At 42.1% G+C, this 21736-nt stretch overlaps 2 protein-coding genes across 2 annotated transcripts; both read left to right on the top strand.

Annotated features, from left to right (window-relative positions):
* The first annotated feature begins 5277 nt into the window (after positions 1 to 5277).
* Positions 5278 to 12910, top strand: LOC149503532 (uncharacterized). The gene has a single exon (XM_089729311.1). The coding sequence runs from the start codon at positions 10879 to 10881 to the stop codon at positions 11485 to 11487; it is 609 nt and encodes a 202-aa protein (XP_089585437.1). The 5' UTR covers positions 5278 to 10878; the 3' UTR covers positions 11488 to 12910.
* Positions 12911 to 14321: 1411 nt separating this feature from the next.
* On the top strand, positions 14322 to 20936 carry LOC149503533 (uncharacterized). Its single transcript, XM_089729300.1, has 2 exons — positions 14322 to 18434; positions 19947 to 20936. The coding sequence occupies exon 1, from the start codon at positions 15657 to 15659 to the stop codon at positions 17298 to 17300; it is 1644 nt and encodes a 547-aa protein (XP_089585426.1). The 5' UTR covers positions 14322 to 15656; the 3' UTR covers positions 17301 to 18434; positions 19947 to 20936.
* Positions 20937 to 21736: the final 800 nt, after the last annotated feature.

A 21736-nucleotide genomic window follows, 5' to 3' on the forward strand; every position in this document is an offset into this window, starting at 1 on the left:
AAGTACGTAACAAAAGTTATTTCGCATGCTAGTAAAATACTTACCCCCGTATCTTAGGTTTTTTTTAAATATCATTTTTATCTAAAACTTTTAAGTCAACCGATTTATGTATATTAGTTATTTTTTTAATGAGAGTAGACATAAAACCTATCGCATGGCCAGATAAAAAAAAAAAAACAAAAAGAAAAGGGACAAAAATAAAAAATAAGACTATCGCCGACCGCATCACACGCATTGTACACGTACACGCCGCTTGTTTTTCATCTCAATATTTTTATGGACTTTTACTACTGTTCTATTAAATTACGAACTCTTACTGTCGATCATACTCATCGCTGCGCGAGTGGTATACCAGTTTTGTAAACAAACAATTTAGAAGAGTGCCGTCAACTCGTCACGCCGGACGCCGCCATTACGCATCGTCCATCACTCACGTTCCCAGTATTCTGCAGCCTGTAAGAAGCCAACGACGAGTTGGCAGGTACGTCTACTTCTCATTACCTAGTCTCGGCCTGCCCCTCTTTTTTGTTCACTCTTTAGTAATACTCGCCCCCGCAGAAACTTACAAAATATAGAACCAGCCCACCGCCATGGTGAAAATTTATTAAGAGTTTTTTCCCACTATATATTATAGATAAACGAACTTGAAATTATGTTTATTTTATTTCTTCCACTACGTTCGTTATCGATTTTATTTGTTTATTTTTGTCGAAACAATGAAGGTTCATAAAGCATCTTATCATCTTATACCTTTAACAATTATGTGCAGCAAACGGAACGCCCATTTGTACATATGGTTACAAATATTTAACTTTAAACTTAGGACTACGCCGTGACTTCACCTGGCAATTTATAGTCGCCGACGTCACAAAGGCAATAATAGGTGTAGATTTCTTGTCGTTTTACAATTTAATTATTGATTGCAGGAACCACCGTCTTATGGACAATAATACAACACTCGCGGCCCCGGCTTCTCCTGCCTGCCCGTCTGATGTTGTTTGTTCGGTAAAGGTACTCATTGGTGACAGCACATACCATCACATACTAAGAGAGTATCCTGACATCACCCGTCCTTCAGGTATTCATCGCACACCAACACATAATACGTTACATTACATAAATACTACACCTGGGCCACCAGTTTCATGTACACCGCGTAGGCTGGCCCCCAACAAACTAAAAATTGCAAAAGAGGAGTTTGATGCGATGCTGCGTAATGGCACAGCCAGACCCTCAAAATCACCATGGTCATCTCCGTTGCACTTGACCCCAAGAAAGACACTGGATGGCGACCTTGTGGGGACTATCGGATGCTGAACGCCAGAACAGTGCCAGACAAATACCCAATCAGACACATTCACGATTTTTCACACAGTCTATCAGGGTGCTCTGTGTTTTCCACTGTAGGAACGATACCTACTCAGTACTCGTATTGTAAAATACAAAATCGCTTGCGCTCGGTCGCAGCGACTAGTCGAGCCACGATCTGACGGCGAACGCACGCACAATTTCAACTCGGCCACCACGTCTCAATATCACGCGATCTCATATTTAAGTTTTATTTTTGTGCACCGGAAAATTTTCATTTTTGATTTATTATAATATTTAAATAAACAATTGTGAAGTGAAAAGACTTTCATTCGAACTAGAAAGAACTTGTGAACTTCAATTGGTGAGCCCGACGTGATCTGATAGAAGATGAGTCGTGAGAAGGGACAACTTCCATCGGGAAGCAGATACACTTCTGGAGATCGTACAGAAGGAGGCATGGGTGAAACCGTAGGAATCTACAAAGTTGGAGTGAAAATACCGCCATTTTGGCCCGAGGAGCCCGGATTGTGGTTTGCCCAGGTTGAGGGTCAATTTTTAATCTCCGGCATCACATCAGATGCGACGAAATTCTACCATGTTCTCGCACAACTCGACCAGCAATATGCAGCGGAGGTAAAAGATATTATTATTTCCCCACCAGCTGAAAATAAATACATAAAATTAAAAACTGAACTGACAAAAAGATTGTCGGCGTCACAAGAAAAAAAAGTCAAACAGTTATTGATGCACGAAGAATTAGGAGATCGAAAACCCTCGCAATTCCTGCAACATTTACAAACATTAGCAGGACCTGATTCGTTCCTACGCACGCTATGGTCGAGCCGTCTGCCACACAATATTCAAACCGTAATAGCGTCACAAACGGATGTACCACTCGAGACTGTTGCAGACCTAGCAGATCGCATTTATGAAATCGTTCCGATACCGGTTGCACCTGTGATAGCAGCAGCTGATGGCAGTAGTATTATAAACAACATGGCAAAACAAGTTGAAGCATTAACTAAAGAAGTGGCATCATTGAAGGCACGGCTGTCTCGCAGTCCAAGTTGGCATCGGCGTAATCAGCGAAGCCAGTCTCAAGAGAATCATCGTTCTCGCTCTCGCTCTCGCTCACGATCCAGAGATTGGAATATAAGCTACTGTTGGTACCACAACCGATTTGGTGGTAAAGCCACACGATGTACAACACCTTGCAAATTCAACGCGACTTCGGGAAACGCACCCGGCAGCCAGAGGTAGCGGCTAACGGCTGCCCATCTAAGCCAGGCCGCTTATTCATTACGGATAGAAACAGCAAGTTGTCATTTCTCGTCGATACAGGATCTGACCTTTGTGTGTATCCAAGATCTGCGCTGAGTCAACCTCGTACTAAAACCGACTACCAACTCTATGCTGCAAATGGTTCTCCGATCGCTACTTACGGTTGGATCCACTTACAACTCAACATTGGTCTACGCCGCGCCTACAGATGGCGTTTCGTGGTGGCCGATGTTTCTAAACCAATAATTGGTGCTGATTTCCTCCGTTTTTATGATTTGCTCGTAGACGTGAGGAACCACCGCCTGGTCGACGGGTTGACATCTCTCTGTGCTACAGCTACACCAGAAAAAGAGGCAAATGACATTGCATCAATTAAAGTGATATCTGGCGACTCCATATATCACCAGCTATTGCGTGAATATCCTGCAATTACACGTCCAGCTGGAACCCAACGAGAAATCAAACACGGAACAGAGCACCACATCCGCACGACACCAGGTCCTCCCGTTTCCAGTCGACCGAGAAGACTTCCACCTGACCGACTAAAGATTGCGAAGCAGGAGTTCAACGAAATGCTGGCGAACGGTACGGCGCGTAGGTCCAAGAGTTCGTGGGCATCACCGCTGCACCTCGCCCCCAAAAAAGACAACGGCTGGCGACCTTGCGGGGACTATCGGGCACTGAACGCGCGTACAATCCCGGACAAATATCCAATCCGCCACATTCAAGACTTCTCGCAGCAACTAGCAGGGACGAAAGTCTACTCAAAAATTGACTTAGTTAAAGCTTACCATCAGATACCGATTCACAAGGCCGATATCCCAAAGGCAGCAATAACTACACCGTTCGGATTATTTGAATTCCCATATATGACCTTCGGACTGCGAAACACGGCACAGACCTTTCAAAGATTCGTAGACGAAATGCTTAAGGATCTGCCATTTTGTTACGGGTTCTTAGATGATATTTTACTTGCTTCTCCAGATGAGACCTCCCACCTCCAACACCTTCGACAGCTGTTTCAGCGCTTAGCAGAATATGGCATGCTCATTAACACTAACAAGTGTGAATTTGGTAAGGCTTGTATCACCTTCCTGGGCCATGAGGTAAGCGCAGAAGGCATTAAGCCGCTACCAGAAAAAGTGCAGGCAATCATGAACTACCCAACACCGACAGCAGTAAAAGAACTTCGCCGATTTTTAGGAATGTACAATTTTTACCGTCGATTTGTACCCAATGCGGCCAAATTTCAAAGTCCATTAAACGACATACTAGCTGGACCTAAAACGAAGGGAACACAGAGCATTACAATGACTCCTGAACAACAGGAAGCTTTCAATAGCTGCAAGAAAAGTCTTTCCGAAGCAGTGATGCTCGCACATCCAGGACCTGCTGCACAGTTGGCCATATTCACAGACGCGTCCGATACGTCCATGGGAGCCGCACTTCACCAAAAGTGTAAAGACAGTTGGAAGCCACTGGGGTTTTTTTCACGACGCCTCTCTTCTGCAGAAAAGAAGTATAGCCCATATGATCGTGAGCTGCTGGCTATATACAACGCAATACGCCATTTTCGCCATATGGTAGAAGCAAGACCATTCACAGTTTTTACGGATCATAAGCCCCTGTCATTTGCTTTCTCACATAATCGTGAAAAATGCTCTCCAAGGCAATTTCGGTATCTGGACTACATATCCCAATTTACAACGGATATCCAGTATATCCAAGGAAGCCAAAACGTTGTAGCTGACGCGTTCTCCCGCATAGAGGAAATTAGTCGCATTATAGACTACATCGCACTCGCAGCATCACAAGACTCGGATCTAGAATTACAACAGCTGCTACAGAAAGGTTCAGCACTAGATCTGAAGAAAATTAAAGTATCAGACTCCGACAAGGAAATTTACTGCGATATTTCCACACCAAATCCACGACCATATATGACAGTAGCTTTCAGGAAACCTATTTTTGACGCGCTTCATAAACTGAGCCATCCAGGTGCAAAAGCCACTGCAAGAATGGTTACGAGGAGGTTTATCTGGCCTGGAGCACAGAAAGATTGCAGACAGTGGGTCAGTGAATGCACAGATTGTCAGAAAAACAAAGTCCACCGCCATACCCAATCACCCACTTCTACTTTTCCTGTTCCTTCCCAACGCTTTTCTCATGTCCATATGGACATCGTGGGACCATTACCGATTTCAGGTGGCTTTAGGTACTGCCTCACGGTCATCGACCGTTTTACTCGTTGGCCTGAGGCATACCCTCTTGAAGAAATCACGGCGGAAGCATGTGCCCGCGCCTTCGTCGCTGGCTGGGTGTTGTTACACACTACTCTACAAAGCAGCTTTGCCCTAATCAGCTCGTTTACGAGCTCATTGTGTTTTTCCATTAGAGTCATCATTTTTAGCTTTCATGTAAAATCAAATCATATTGAAAACCAGTTAGAATCTGGAAGCCGTCGCGAGCATACATAAGTTTGAGAAGTCAACAATAGTGTTGTAAAATTGTGAAGTCTAATAAAAGACAGTTTAGTCGTGAAAAGTTTTTGTGATTTTTTTTAAAAAGAAGTTTGAGAAAGGCCGTGTAACAAATTGGTGTCAGAAGTGGGATACCAGAGAAGAAATCTGAGACAGACCGTCAAAGATTCTGGTATCTCGAATCCGAGCCATCAAACTTCAAGAACGACCGACAGTAAGCCTTGCCCTAAGGACAAGCCTGCGTCTAAACACAACTCAAGAGGACGACGGTAAGCCTCCGCTGTTAAGCGTGAGCCCGCTCCAGCCGCGACGTGACGCACAGAGACGACAGACCAGCTGCTTCCAATTCTAACTCACCCACCATCAATCAGCATCCAGAACATAACTACCAGCATCCTGCTCGTGACGAGGCAATGCGGTACGGCGTGCTTCTGTGAGTGCTCTACACTTCAAATTCTCCGAAAATTTTCAAACTTCCTTAATCTTAATTTTAAGTTTCTAAATTTATATTTAATTCTAACCTGTATTTCAAGTGCTATATTTGTATTCCAATTTTATCCAGCACATCATAATTCAAACCTAAATGTCAGTCAAATCGGAATCTTCAAAGAAAGGCGAAATGACGGACAAAATTACCTTATCCTTTTTAACCAAATTCATCAAAACTTATAATGGGGACAGAGAATCACTCCCCGCGTTTTTAACTAATTGTGACAATGCAATGTCCTTAGCTAGTTCGGATCAACAGCCTGTCTTATGTAAATTTATCATCTCACAATTAGAAGGAAAAGCCCAAGTCGCATGTAGTCTAAAAACGTTTACTAAGTGGACGGAACTAAAAAACTTTTTAAGATCAACCTTTGGAGAGAAAAAACACTCCATTCATTTACTTTCTGATTTGCAACATTGTAAACAATTATTAAATGAGGATGTGACTAAATTTTCCTTAAGAATTGAACAAATATTAACACGTATTCATTCTAATATTCATTATAGTTGTAAGGACGAAAGGGAGCTTCTAGGCAGAACCGCAGCCATGGAGGATCTTGCCCTTAACACATTTTTATTGGGATTAAATCCATCACTATCTAATATAGTTCGTTGTAAAAATCCAACAACCCTCAGTGACGCCATACAATATGCCATTGATGAGGAAAAAATATTCAATTTATACAAAATTAACACAAGATCCCAAAAACAATGTTCAGTCTGTAACAAAGCGGGCCATACTTCCTCAGAATGTTTTAAAAATAAAAAACCTTTTTCAAAAAACGTTTTCCAAATTCATCATCAAAATAATTTTAATAAAAATCAAAAACCTAATTCAAATAATTCTTATATTAAAACGTGTAATTATTGTAAAAGAACCGGTCACACGATTACGGAATGTCGCAAGCGTCAATTTAACGAGAATCGCCGCGAAAACGCAAATTCCGCGCAAAACGATAACTCGTATATTAGGTCTCGTGTTGCACCTGCGCAACCGTGTGAACAAGAAAATTTAAACTAAATCGGATTTCGTTGCCGTGTCCTTCGAAATCCAATCAAAATCATAAAGACACGACTTATACTAAATTTTCTAAATTCACGACTCAACCAAAAGAATTGAGTTCTTCTAAATTCATGACTCAAGTAAAAGAATTGAGTTCTCCTAACTTCACGACTCAACCAAAAGAATTGAGTTCTTCTAAATTCACGACTCAAATAAAAGAATTGAGTTCTCCTAACTTCCCGACTCAGCCAAATAAACTGAGTTCTACCAAGTTTATACCTCGACCAAAAGAGTTGAGTTCTACTAAATTCACGACTCAGTCAAAAGAATTGACGAGTTCGACTAATGATAAAGAACTAAATGATAAAATAACAAACAAAAAATTTTACTCAAATTCAAAAACCAATCAATACAATTCTAATTTTATTAATTCTAAATTCACGACTCAATCAAGACAATCGAATGATAACAAAAATCAGGGCCTTACTCAGAGTCCGGATTCAAAAAATAATTTACCTAATTCTAACTTAGTTACAAATCCTAAATCTAAACTTATGTACGAAATTAACGATTACAGTAAAAAGGTGTCTTTACCTCATATTTACTTAAATTCTAAACATGCCTCTGAAAAACTATGTTTCCTAGTTGACACAGGATCCACCATAAGTATTATAAAAGGATCAAGTTTATTAGAAGTCCCGAATCTCTCGAACGAAATCGTGAAATTAAAAGGGATTAATAGTTCAGAAAATCCTGTTGAAACATTAGGTACTTTCGAAATGGAATTTAATTTATATAACGAAACTTTTAAATACAAATTTCACCTTACAAATGACGATATTAATTTAAATAATTACGATGGAATTATTGGTAGCGATTTTTGCAATTATTTTAAATCGAACATCAATTATTTTTCTAAATCCTTATCTGTAATGAATCATTCTATTCCTATCATTTATACTCAACCAACTTATATCATTCCGGCTCGTTCCGAAGCCGTCATTGAATGCACCGTGTCAAATCACGTGCCCGAGCTTTATCGTAATAACGAAGCTCTTGTTCTAGATCATACCTTATGTGAAGGTGTTTATGTCGCTAATTGCATAGTTACGATCAAACAAAATAATAAAATAAATATTTCTATTTTAAATACTACAGAGAGCGATATCGAAGTGAAAGATTATCACGTAACGTTAACGCCTCTCGAGCGCGAATGTTTTGATTACGAATCTTGTTTTAATATTAATTCTAATGTAACTTCTAAATCTGATCGTATTAACAAAGTTCTAAGTCTTATCCGATGTTCTCATTTAAATGATGAAGAGCGTAAAGTTTTCTTAGAGTGTTGTTCACAATATACAGATATTTTTCACATCGAAGGTGAACCTTTAACTTTCACAAGTGCTATTGAGCACACCATAAATAAAGGCAACGCACCTCCTATCCACGTTAAGTCATATCGTTTTCCTGAATGTCACAAAGAGGAGGTCGATTCTCAAATTCGTAAGATGTTAGAACAAGACATCATCCGACCTTCTATTTCACCCTGGAGCGCTCCGGTTTGGGTTGTGCCCAAGAAAATGGACGCTTCCGGTAAACGAAAATGGAGAATCGTTATAGATTACCGACGCCTTAATGACGTTACCGTTTCAGAGACTTATCCGCTACCTCTTATTACAGATATTCTAGACCAGTTGGGTCATTCGAAATATTTTAGTACGCTGGATCTTACAAGCGGATTTCACCAATTACGAACCAGCGCTCAGGACGCCCCAAAAACAGGTTTTACAATTAGCACTAATTCGAGCATGTCTGGACATTACGAATTCACCAGAATGCCTTTTGGGTTGAAAAATGCCCCTGCTACTTTTCAACGTCTTATGAACACTGTTCTATCAGGTCTACAAGGCCTCCATTGTTATATTTATTTGGACGATTGTATCGTGTACAGCCAAAATCTTAACTCGCACATTACCAAATTAAAATTGGTATTCGATAAATTTCGACAATTCAAACTCAAACTCCAACCAGACAAGTGTGAATTTTTAAGACACGAAGTCACTTATCTTGGCCATATTATCACCGATAAAGGTGTTTCTCCAAATCCCGAAAAAGTCAAGACCGTTTCACAATTCCCAATTCCGAAAAATCCTAAAGAGATAAAATCATTTTTAGGCCTCATAGGTTATTCACGCCGTTTTATCGAAAACTTCTCTAAGTTAACTAAACCACTTACTTCCCTCTTGAAGAAGGATGCTGACTTCCTTTGGAACAAGGAACAGCAACACGCATTCGAATTCTTAAAAGAAAAACTAGTTACTGCCCCTCTACTTCAATATCCAAATTTTTCAGAACCTTTTAATGTTACTACAGATGCAAGTAATTACGCCATAGGCGCAATTTTATCCCAAGGTCAAATAGGCAAGGATAAACCAATAGCGTATGCATCACGTACTTTAAACAAAGCCGAAGGCAACTATTCCACCACTGAGAAAGAGCTTTTAGCCATCTTATTTGCTGTTAAAACTTTTAGGCCATACTTATACGGCAACAAATTTAAAATCGTAACAGATCACAGACCTCTTGTGTGGTTATTTAATGTAAAAGACCCCGGTAGTAGGCTTATTCGCTGGCGTCTTAAACTCGAAGAGTATGACTATGAAATAGTTTACAAGCAAGGTCGTCTTAACTCTAACGCCGATGCTTTATCTCGTTGCCCTATCAACGCTATAAATATAAATAATTTGAACAATCTTAGTTATGAAAAATATTTTAAACTTCAATTTATAAACGAACTTCCAACATCAGACACAGTTATCGAAGAATGTACTGAAAGTCTACATTTATCTAAGTTTAATACAATCGCTTGCCCAGTTTCATTAGATTTTGATTGTTCTATACCTCACTGCGAGGATATCTTAAACCAACTCGAAAATACTGAAGAGTTACTAAATTCTGAACGCGAAGTTCTTACAATTAAAAGTATTAAAAATAAAAATAAAACTTTCTACTTCTTATACACTAAAGTTCATCATTACGAAGAGACTCATTTTAGAGATATTTATAATTTATTAATTAAACTAAGAAATATGTTAATAGAGTGTGAAAATATCACAGATTTAGCATTACCAGATTTTTCAGACCCATTCTCTAAATTAAATTACACGAAAGTCTATAATATAATATCCTACGTTTTCCATAATACTAATATCAAAATACATATTTATAAAAATAAATTAATTTATCCGACTCCAATAGAAGTCCCTAAAATTTTAAAGGAAAACCACGATTCACCTATCGCTGGTCACCCAGGATCACAACGCATGTATAAGCGCATTAAAGCTATGTACTATTGGAAAGGTATGCGTTCTGATATTGAACAATATGTAAAAAGCTGCAAACTTTGTCAAATTAACAAACCTCTACGTAAATCAAATAAAGCTCCGATGGAGATCACGTCTACATCTACTAAGCCGTTTGAGCGGTTAGCCTTAGATGTCGTAGGCCCTTTGCCCGACTCAGGTTTTCAAAATTTCAAGTTTATTCTAACTTTACAAGATGATTTAACCAAATTCACGAGTGCTTACCCTATGGTTACTTCTACTAGTGAGGAGATAGCTCGTAATATCGTACATTTCATGTCTTTGTTCGGTTTTCCAAAAACCATTTTAACTGACCTAGGTACTTGCTTTACGTCAGAATTATTTAAACAACTAACTGAAATCTTAAAAGTAAAAGCTTTATTTGCAACTCCGTATCATCCTCAAACAAACGGAGCTCTGGAACGCTCACACGCTACTTTAAAAGAATATTTAAAGTCTTTCGTTAATGAAAATCAAAACGATTGGCATTGCTATTTATTTACTGCAATATTAGCCTATAATACTACTCCCCATTGCACTACTAATTATACTCCACACGAGTTATTATTCGGTTACAAACCGTCCATTCCAAGTTCTTTATATGAAAGCACCAGTAACACAACCTATAATGAATATATTCGCGCATTACAATATAGAATGCGTTTTAGTCGCGAAAAAGCGATACAAAATATTATTAACAGTAAAGAAAGGTCTAAGCAATACTATGATACCAATTCTCGCGAAATTTTGTATAAAGCTGGTGATATGGTATATTTAAAACACCATCATAAATTGAGAAAAGCTCTATCGCCCATATGGAAAGGCCCTTACAAAATTACTAAAGTTCCCAATAAGCATAACGTGACCCTACAAGTAGGTCGTAAACAAATTAAATATCATACCAACGATATTAAACCTGCTACAATCTAACTTCTACGTCTAAATTTATTCTATGTGTTTATTTTCAGAAATAAAGTCTACTATAAATAATTTTAATACGACTATCTACAAACTTAATCAAAACGAGATCAAATTGAATTCTCAAATAAATAAAATGAACGAAATATGTTCCCAAATTACAAAAACTGATAATCTATTATTGTACAATTCTAAGTTAAATAATTTACTTAATATTATCGAAAGTTCTCTACTAACTATTTCAAATTTTCTAGACACTACATTAAGTTCTATATTATTTTCGAAGGTTAACATCCTACACCCTAGCGTAATTAGTCCCTTAGATCTTTATAACGAATTATTTAAGCATAGCAATCAAATAAATAAAAGGTTAGACTTTCCAGTCACCCTAAATATTCAAAATATTCATTCATTGATCGATGTTTCTAAGCTTAGTTCTTATTTCTATAATAATAAAGTCATATTCGTATTACGAATTCCTTTAATAACTCCAGACAAGTTCGTTGTTTATAAAAACATACCTTTACCTACACCTCACGATGAGTCACATCGCACTTTCGCTTTAATTAAACCGTCTAACTCGTACATCGCTTTAAGTGACGATAGACTGCATTATGCTATGCTGGATAATTTTGATAATTAATTTTAAAATGATAAACAATAACTATTCTATATGTGAATCAATAACTATATACTCAAGTGTAAGTAATCCTAATTGTGAATCTAAATTATTAACAGAGGTTATTCTTTCATTGCCCTCTGAATGTATTTCTAAAATTTTATATGGTCAAATTGATATTTGGCAAAAACTACTAAATAACAAATGGATATACGTTCAATCAAATAAAAGTAAACTTACTATCAAATGTAATGATGTCATCCATGATTATTCTATCGAAGGAACAGGAATTCTTAAGTTAACAAACAATTGTATCGGTTACTCTAAGACCATTCAACTTATACCAACGAATTCTTACTCTTTTATTATTAAATCTCCTTTAAATGTAAACTTTGATATTACATCCGATGATTGTTGTAAGAGAGACATACTTAATGAAAGTTTACCACATTTGTCGCCAATCTCTATTAGCAAAATAAATCTAGATTCCTTGAAATATGCGACGCACCAAATGGACAATTTAGAAAATGAATTAAACAATATTGAGAAACAATCTCATTTTATTAAATATGGCTCATACTATTCTACGTTTACTTATATCCTTATCGTGTGTTTGTTTCTATTTTTAATGTATAAGATTTACAGATATTTTAAAAACAAAACGTCCAATTATGTATGTTGTATTCAAATATTTAACGGATGTTATAACACAAAATCAACCAATAAAAAATCTAAAGTTTCAAATTCTATCGAGATGACTGAGATACCATCCAGTGATGAAGATAAAATGTCTATACAATCTTTGCCAATTAGGCAGAAGCAGAATTATAAATCTACTATTTATAATAAGGATCAATCCTCTTCAAACAGAAATCTAAATTTCTAATTTAATCACTTAATAAAAATAAAAAATATACTTATATTAAACATGAATAATATTTTATATAATTTTCTAATTCTAATTTTTCTAATTCTAATTTTGAATGTTTTATACATGTTTAAACATACATTGTAATGTTAATTTTAATACTAATTCCTAACTTAATTTCATAAATATTATTAAGAACGAATTTTCAATATTTTCTGTTTTATTTTCTATTTTCAATTTAATGATTTAATGATTTTGTAATGACTCCTCAAATTTTATATTATTTTCGTTTAACTACGCTTCATCTTATTGAGGATGAAGCTTCGTCAAAAAGGGGGAGCTGTTACACACTACTCTACAAAGCAGCTTTGCCCTAATCAGCTCGTTTACGAGCTCACTGTGTTTTTCCATTAGAGTCATCATTTTTAGCTTTCTTGTAAAATCAAATCGTATTGAAAACCAGTTAGAATCTGGAAGCCGTCGCGAGCATACATAAGTTTGAGAAGTCAACAATAGTGTTGTAAAATTGTTAAGTCTAATAAAAGACAGTTTAGTCGTGAAAAGTTTTTGTGTTTTTTTTTTAAAAAGAAGTTTGAGAAAGGCCGTGTAACAGGTTCCTTAAAAGCGGCTTACACCGGACCACATGAGGTAGTGCAACGAGGAGACAAGGGGTTCAACCTCCTTGTCAATGGCAAAAGAGTTACAGTTTCTATAGACCGACTTAAGCCAGCCTACACACTACACGACTCAACTACACATACTAATACAGCAACAACGCATACTAACACGGACATACCAATACCCACCACCAATTCACCTACTGAGAGAAGCAACATCAGAACGACGAGGTCTGGTCGTAAAGTACGATTCCCAAACTGTTATCGCCCGTAGGACGGTCTCTGGAGGGGGGTGATGTGGCGTGTATATATTTTGTGTAGCTTTAAGTTTATTTTATTGTATAGTGTTATTGTATTTAGTCTAAAATATATTTTATGTTAAATTAAATAATATTATTTCCGGACAAGCAGTTAAATTTTATATATATATATATATATATAGTGGTGGCTACGCATCCTCGGCGCCCGCGGCCCGATGGAGCGGCTCCGCTGCCGGCCGTGCAGTTCGATCAGTTGGCTCGCCACACGGAATAGATAAATAAGGTTGGAAAGGCCTTTGCTCTAATTTTGTATTAGAACCAGTGTCGCCGCTTCATCCCCACTATTTTAATCTCTACACATACACATACTGTGATTACAAGTATTTCGCACACAACAAAAACACCCACACATAAATCTCAGGACAGATATTCGTTCGCAAACTAGCACAAAACACACACTCACACACGCAAAAAGGCAATAAAAATGTTCTTACACGCTAGTGCTTGATAAAATCGATATTCTTTATCGATAAATTATCTGATGAATGAATGGAGAAAATTAAACATGAAATAAATATTGAAAAAGAAAACTATTTTACTTTTATTAATTACAAATAGTCACTGTTCCTGGAATAAAACGTATTTGTTAAGCAGTTGGCGCTTGCTATTAATTGCGAATGAATTTTTCAAAACTAAGTGTATTCTGATTTTTTTATGGTAAAATCATTTTCAGTAAAATGTTTAGAGCAAATAGTACTCGTCTTTGTCTCCAGTTTCCTCTACCTGTCACGTCAATCCATTGTTCCCTGGCGTTAGGTTCTTTAGGAAACCTAAAATTTTTAATTTACTGCATAAGTCAAATAGCATTTTACTACGTATTATTTTTTATTTATTTTAATACGTCTTAGACAATATAGTAAATACCCGTAAATGAGAGGTCTACATGTCCCTTTATATTATAACTTCACATTAATTCAATGATAATAATTCAATAATAATAATACATATTTATTTTACTCAAAATACGTCTCACTAAGAATATACTAGGTATCATTAATTAAATATAAAATAATGCAAAAATTATCCATGTTTTCCCCACCGAATGTAGTTCCGCCTTGTCGTGGCGGTGGGGCTTAAGCGTGCGTCCCTAAAATCGCGTGCAGAGGAATCTGTGTCGGACGCCGCGACCAAGAGAACTGCGCCCAGCTCTCCGCAGCCGCCTCCGCGTTCTGCGGGGGATGCCTTGAGAGAGAGTGAGGGACCCTCTCCCCACGCCCTTTGCATTGGCAAAGTGTGGCATTTAGGGGATGAGGGGTTGGCTCTCGGGAGCCTGATGAGCCGGCGGCACTTTGGTGTCTTCCGGCTGCGGGTTGCCATGTCCCCGGCTTTGGCTACAGGGGAAAGCCTTCCAGATATGGAAGGTACCGGCTCGCCGGCGTGGCTCCACACCGCGTTGTGGGCGACGGACAGGCTTCGGCCACCGTCGGCCAAGCCGTAAACCCCAGTCATGGGGAACGGGGGCTCCTGCCTTTACTGGTCGGAGCCGCGAGGACGCAAACCTCTTCAAAAATGCCCCAATCCCAAGCTCGACATCCGGCGATGGGATGTATGGCTGGAGGGTTTCCAGTCCCGAGGGTGTCATAGATCCCAGGGGACCAAACCCCTGGTTAATAAAAAAAAAGAAATTTCATGATGATGGACAATTGTACAAAGTTAGTACCCCAGGAGGGTACCGCCCGCGAGTCGGGCGGAGAATCCCTCCGTGCTTCTACCTCAGTGGAAGCACGCTGCCCCACGTATTCTGGGGGGGGCAACAATTGCCAGGATGAAGGAGGCTGTGCGACGGGCAGCGGGCAGGGAGGTGGCAGCCGCAATAGCCGCCCAGGGGGGATGTGCCCCGGAAAGCGTGACCGTGGGCGAACTTCGCTCAGGGTACTCCGGGGCCAGGTCGGCGTGGGCGCGCTGCCCTGTGGAGGCGGCCACTTCTTTGGCCACCCCTCCACCGGGAAGATCGACGGGGGATCCGGGGAGACTGCGCGTGGGCTGGATAGCAGCCCACGTGCGTCTCCAAGAACCACGTGCCTGGCGATGCCTCCGATGCTTCAGCACGGGGCACGGCCTCGCTAGGTGCACCAGCTCGGTTGACCGCAGCGGTCTGTGCTTCCGTTGCGGTCAACCGGGCCACAAAGCCGCGTCCTGCACGGTCGCCCCGCACTGCGCTCTGTGCGCTGCGGCCGGGCGCAGGGCAAACCACCGGGCGGGAGGCAAGGCGTGTTTCCCGTCCGGTGATAACACCGAACGAAACCGGCGCCGGAAATCAAAGCGCCGGCAAAAGAGAAGGTTGGCCAGAGGAGCACTGGCCGACGTTGTAATCCCCGTTGCGGCGCCGGTGCCTGAGAGCGGGGGCAGCGGTGAAGGGGAGGGGGCGATGGATGTGGTCCAACAGTAATGGACCGCACCTATCGCTTCCTCCAAGGAAACCTGAACCACTCCGCCAGAGCTCAGGACATGCTGTCTCAGAGCATGGCGGAGTGGTCAATAGATGTGGCTGTGGTCGCCGAGCCGTACTTCGTTCCCCCGGCAAATGATTGCTGGTTTGGGGACGATGGCGGCCTGGCGGCCATAGTCATAAGAAGAGACGCGGCGATCCCCCCCCTGGCGATGGTGACCAGGGGCCAAGGGTTCGTCGCAGTGCAGCTGGAAGGGACCGTCGTGACCGGCGCATACTTCTCTCCGAACAGGCCTACCGTCGAGTTCGGGCATTTCCTGGGCAGGATCGGGGCGATTGCTCGCCGCCTCGCTCCTCGCCCAGTGATTCTCGCGGGGGACCTCAATGCGAAGTCTGTCGCATGGGGCTCCCCCCGCTCGGACGCTCGGGGTAGGCTACTGGAGAGGTGGGCGAACGCGGCCGGCCTCTGTTTGTTGAATAGAGGGTCGGTTGCGACGTGCGTGCGGTGGCAGGGCGAGTTCATTGTGGACGTTACTTTTGCGAGCCCGGCCATCGCGCGCCGTATCTGCGACTGGAGGGTTTTGGAGGGGGCGGAGACGCTGTCAGATCACCGATATATTCGGTTTGATCTCTTCGCCCGCTCCGCAGTCGCGGACGCCCACGGGGACTACCCACATGGTGCGCCCCGGTCATTCCCCAGGTGGGCATTGAAGCGCCTGAATAAGGCGCTACTGATGGAAGCCTCTACGGTGGCGGCGTGGACGCCCATGCGTCCATATCCGGTTGAGGTCGAGGGCGAAGCGGGGTGGTTCCGGGACACGATGCGACGCATCTGCGACGTATCGATGCCCCGGATCAGCCCTCGGCCTCCCAATCGCCAGGTGTACTGGTGGTCGCCCAAAATCGCGCAGCTCCGCGTGGAGTGCGTTCGGGCGAGGCGCGAGTGCGCCAGGCATCGCCGCCGTCGCTTGCCGCGGCGCAACGATCCGGTTGCGTTCGCGGTGGTGGAGGCCCGGCTGTACGGCACATTTCGCGTCGCGCAGAGGGCTTTGCAGCTGGCCATCAGAAGAGCCAAGAACCAACACATGGAGGGTCTCTTGGAGACGCTGGATGAGGATCCGTGGGGGCGACCCTATCATATGGTGCGCAATAAAATGCGCCCATGGGCCCCCCCAATCACGGAGCGTCTCCAGCCTCAGCAGTTGCGGGACATCGTCTCGGCGCTGTTCCCGCAGGAGCGGGAGGGATTTGTCGCTCCCGCTATGGACGTCCCGTCGGAAAACGGCGGCGACACCCCTGCTGAGGTGCCCCACATAACGGGGGCGGAGCTCCATGTGGCCGTGCGTAAAATGTGCGCGAAGGACACTGCGCCCGGCCCGGACGGCATGCATGGCCGGGTTTGGGCCTTGGCTCTTGGTGCCCTGGGAGACCGACTCTTGAGGCTTTACAACTCCTGCCTCGAGTCGGGACGGTTTCCTTCATCGTGGAGGACGGGCAGACTCGTGCTGTTGAGAAAGGAGGGGCGCCCGGCGGATACTGCCGCCGGGTACCGTCCCATCGTGGACATCCACGGACGCCGTGGAAGGCGATGCTCGACTTCTGCAAGTGCACCATTTCGCAGAAGGAGGCGACGGGGCGCGTGAGAGACGCACAGACCCGCCGCCGTCGAGCGGGGGCCAGGGAGGCGGATCTCGCCCAAGCCCTGGCCCCCTAAGTGTTTCGGGTCTCCCTCACATGCCGGCCTGGGGACCGGCGAAGGGGGCCTAAGAAGACGACGTGCAAGCTGCTCTGCACGCGTTTTATGCATGAGCATCCGGGTGATGGAAGGCCGGCTATCCTCAACCCACGCTGGTTCTGACCCAGCGGGGTATTCCGTAGGATAGACCATTCTAATCGGTGCCATCTAGGCGGGCTTCGGATAGCCTGCCGACCGAGAGGGCTGGTGGTCGTGGCGCCGACGACCGCCAATCCGGCGTCCCGAGGGGGAGGGTGATGGGAGAGATGTGCTCCGCACTAAACGCTTCACTTTCCCCCACTTGCCTTTTCATGAGTTTTGTCTCATGCGAGGTTTGGACGTTGGTTGTTGAGAGACAGGAGGTTTTAGTCGGTTCGACTCCGACATGCCCCGCCCTCCATCCCCAGTGAAGGGCGGAAGTCCGGCGATTTCCTCCTGACAAAAAAAAAAAAAAAATTTCAAATGTAAATATAGTCGAGAATTCTGTCGATGATTTTATTTCACCACATGGTCACCTCACTATCGACAAAATGCACCACGGCCAATCAGGGCAAAGGCCGAAATTACAAAGATTGAAGTGTAGAGAACGCAATGCATGTAGTACATTGGAAGCTGACTGGGTCATTGCGTTCATTGGGCGAGTACACATCGCGCAATGTATGCTATTTATAACTTGCTGCAATAATATTATTAATGTTTGGAATTTCATAATGCTCAGTATATTTTTATGTTTTAGACAAATAATATTGTAATTAAATGGTAATTTCGACTTACCGATCGAAAGATATACCTCCTCGCTCTATACTTGTGCAGGACGAAATAGGGTTTTAAATAGTTTTATCAAACAAATAGAATTAATATAGTTCATAAGTAATTACGTAACATAAATCCGAACAAAAACAGTTTCACTGTAAAAAATTGCGCCAAGTCCACGTTTATAAAACTCATCTCAATAACATTTGCACTTTACAAAAAAAAGAAGACTTCAATAGCTTTCATTCTCTACAAAAATATGTGAAATACAAAAAAATACCAAGAAACCGTCATAAAGATGAAAAAATAAAAAATAAATTGTTGAAAATTTAAAAATAAAAAAATAAAAATTTTATCGTACTTGGCGCGCGTCATTGAGTACCCCAAATTTTTCAGGATAAATGAACATCCTTTCAATGTTTAGAAATTTATAAGTAGGTCAACCTATGAAATGCATAAATGTAATTAATGAATTATTATTTCATAATAAGTTTTACAAAAGTTAAGTAAAATCGACATCTCATACGTATGTTATTTGAATTTTTTTCATTTCCCACTCATCTTTTATGATTTGAACTAAACACCCTCTCGTGTTCGCTTATACAAATACAAACTACTTACGAGTCGATACGTATGTATACGTTGGCTTCAAAACATTTGAAAAAATTCTCAAAGATGTTTTTCAAAGGGTAGAAAAGAATAATAAAGTTTCAGCTGAATCTAAAGGGGTCGAACGCAAAAGTGGTCGATTTGGCATATAATAGCCCATAGGTATATAGTGAGAGCTGTTGAAAATTACCGTAGTTCTGTCTCAATTTCTCATAAAACGCTAACAAGAGCGAAAAAGACAACCTGGGTAACTTTTTCAACTTTCACTGTATATTAAAGCAAAACGGTTTTTTTCTCGGGTTGAAATTCTTCCGAAAAATTTTGGGGTACTCAATGACGCGCGCCAAGTACGATAAAATTTTAATTTTTTTATTTTTAAATTTTCAACAATTTTTTTTTTATTTTTTCATCTTTATGACGGTTTCTTGGTATTTTTTTGTATTTCACATATTTTTGTAGAGAATGAAAGCTATTGAAGTCTTCTTTTTTTTGTAAAGTGCAAATGTTATTGAGATGAGTTTTATAAACGTGGACTTGGCGCAATTTTTTACAGTGAAACTGTTTTTGTTCGGATTTCATATCTTTTTGTTAAGTATTATTTTTTGCTCATTTATTACTTAATAAAAATAAATTATAAATAGTCACTCAGCTTAAAAGCTAATGAAACGCTCAATTAATTAGTGTTTTAATGTTAGGTGCCCGACTGGCATGAGACTCTCGGGTTGTCAGTTCCGGTATCGACCGGGGACGCGTGTATTCCGCTTCAAAGTCTGGCGCGCACTAATTGGGGGTGCGAATGATGCAACAGATGCGCGGGCGCGGGTAGCGCGGGGTGGGTCGTCGCGGCACGGACCTGAGTCACATTGTCTTTGGCTGCTGTTGCCCCGCGAAACGGAACGCTGCGTTACATACTCCCCCTCCAAGTTGGGAACGCGTCCCGAGTCCAACTTGGGACTGTTAGTCTGAAGACGCGGCCTTCCTCTCTGCCTCTTTGGCATAATTGGATGCGTACTTGAATTTGACGGAGAGTGGGTTAAATCCGCGGTGTGATACTTGCCGATGACATTGTTTGACAAGTCTGCTATGAAGTACGTTGTAGGACTAACTATCTTTACTACGCGATACGGGCCATCCCGTCGTGGCATGAACTTACGTATTACACCCGTAGACGCATAAGCAAGCCATAACGAAGGAAATACTCTTCCAGTAGGACTCGGGAGCAAGCCACGGCGGTGGCATCAACAAGTGCGTAGAGTTCTACCCATCTTGTAGCTACATCCTCTACCAGGAGTACCCATCGCTCCCCCTGCTCTCCTTCTGGCAGTGGCCCGAACAAATCGATTGCGAGAACCTCTCCTCGCTGTTGAAGCACAGGAGTGAGCCTATACGGCGGTACCGATATAGGCGGATGATCACCGGTATCAATGTGGTGCTCGGCGTAAAGAGTTGGGGCTCCCCCACCCTAAAGATGTCTCCATTCTGCTGCAATAAATGTGATAGCTGCTGCCGTTCATCGGAGCCAAGCATAGAACCCTTATCATCACGCAGGAAGTCAGCAGTAGAAGCAAACATGCATGGCTTAGGGCACTCATATTCAATTGGATAGGTAACCCGTTTTCCCGAAAAATGCCAAGTGGATGAAGCAAAGTCAAGCACAATACCTGCCGCCACCAAAAAATCCATGCCAAGCAAAGTTTCATTATTTTGAGCATCTGGAAAAACAGTAAATTCAAGGGTTACTGACCTTTCGGGACTTATCCTTACTTCTAGAGTAGTGAGCAAAACTCGGCGGGTGCGCGCGGAACCGTCTGCAAGCCTCACCCGACGCCTGGTTTCCTCACACGGATGGTTATGCTTTAACAGCAATTCATAAAGCAACGCACCGGCAACGCTACTCTTAGCTCCCGTATCCAACAAAGCATTACCTCGTATACCTAAAATTTGAACACTTAAAATTGGTCTTAACCTAACCTGGTGCTCAGTAGAGTTACTCTGGGCAACACTTTTCACATTAGAATTAATCGTCGAAAAATGTCCGACGTTTTCCATGGTCACCCTATTTTCGTTCATCATGGTCACCCACCCTATCGCGGCCACTTGGTACCTCGGAATAACTATGTTTTGGTTCGGTACCACTCGAGTAACGCATCAGGGGCCTATTCCTAGAACTAATATTATTGTTTATATTATGAATTTTATATTTATAATATTAAATTATTATGAATTTCTAGAATAATTTTGAAGTTTTTTTTTTTTTTTTATGATTGAAGGTTTACTGGTGGCCCGAAGGCCTTTCCAGTTTCACCAGGACAGGTGGGCGAGCAAAGGCTCAGCCAAGAGGGGTGGGATTTGCTAACAACTGCCCGAGCGCCTCCGAAGGAGACCTAACAACTCAAGAGCAATTGTTTCGCGAATGAATCTACTACCGGATCGGAATCGCGACCCGCTGAGAAGATCCGGCGAGAAACTCAGCGGGCTGATGCATGGGTTAGGTTGCACGTCGACCTCTTTGTCGAGTTCGACGAGTACGGTTACCGGGGTCCCTAAGCCTGCCCCTAGTATTAGAGCTGAAGGCATCTAATGCAAAGGTTATTGGATCTGATGGATCCGTAAGGACGTGTCTAGGGCGTCGACGGTGACTGGCTCCTGCATGATCAGGATTCGGGGAGTAGTCAGCGGCGGCAACGATAAGGCGATTATCATGACGCATAGCCTTATCGAAGTATCGTTCCGACGCTGACTTCATGTATTTCCGAATTGATTCGAGGCCCAGGTCGTCGTGTAGGTCAACGTTCCTCACGAACCACGGAGCCCCGACAGCTAACCTGCAAAAGCGGGATTGTAGGGATTGGAGGGTGTCTATGTGTGTGCGGGCCGCGTGAGCGAACACCACACTCGCGTAAGTCATGACGGGCCTTATGCAAGTTTTGTAAAGTGTCACCTTGTTCCGAAGGGACATTTTACTCCGCTTACATATCATGG

Source organism: Bombyx mandarina, chromosome 01 (assembly GCF_030267445.1).
Source record: "Bombyx mandarina strain Sakado chromosome 01, ASM3026744v2".
Taxonomy (NCBI): Eukaryota; Metazoa; Arthropoda; class Insecta; order Lepidoptera; family Bombycidae; genus Bombyx; species Bombyx mandarina.

Excerpts from the sequence above, each read along its gene's own strand:
- LOC149503533 (XM_089729300.1), top strand. The coding sequence starts at position 15,657 with ATGGACCGCACCTATCGCTTCCTCCAAGGAAACCTGAACCACTCCGCC.
- LOC149503532 (XM_089729311.1), top strand. The coding sequence starts at position 10,879 with ATGTGTTTATTTTCAGAAATAAAGTCTACTATAAATAATTTTAATACG.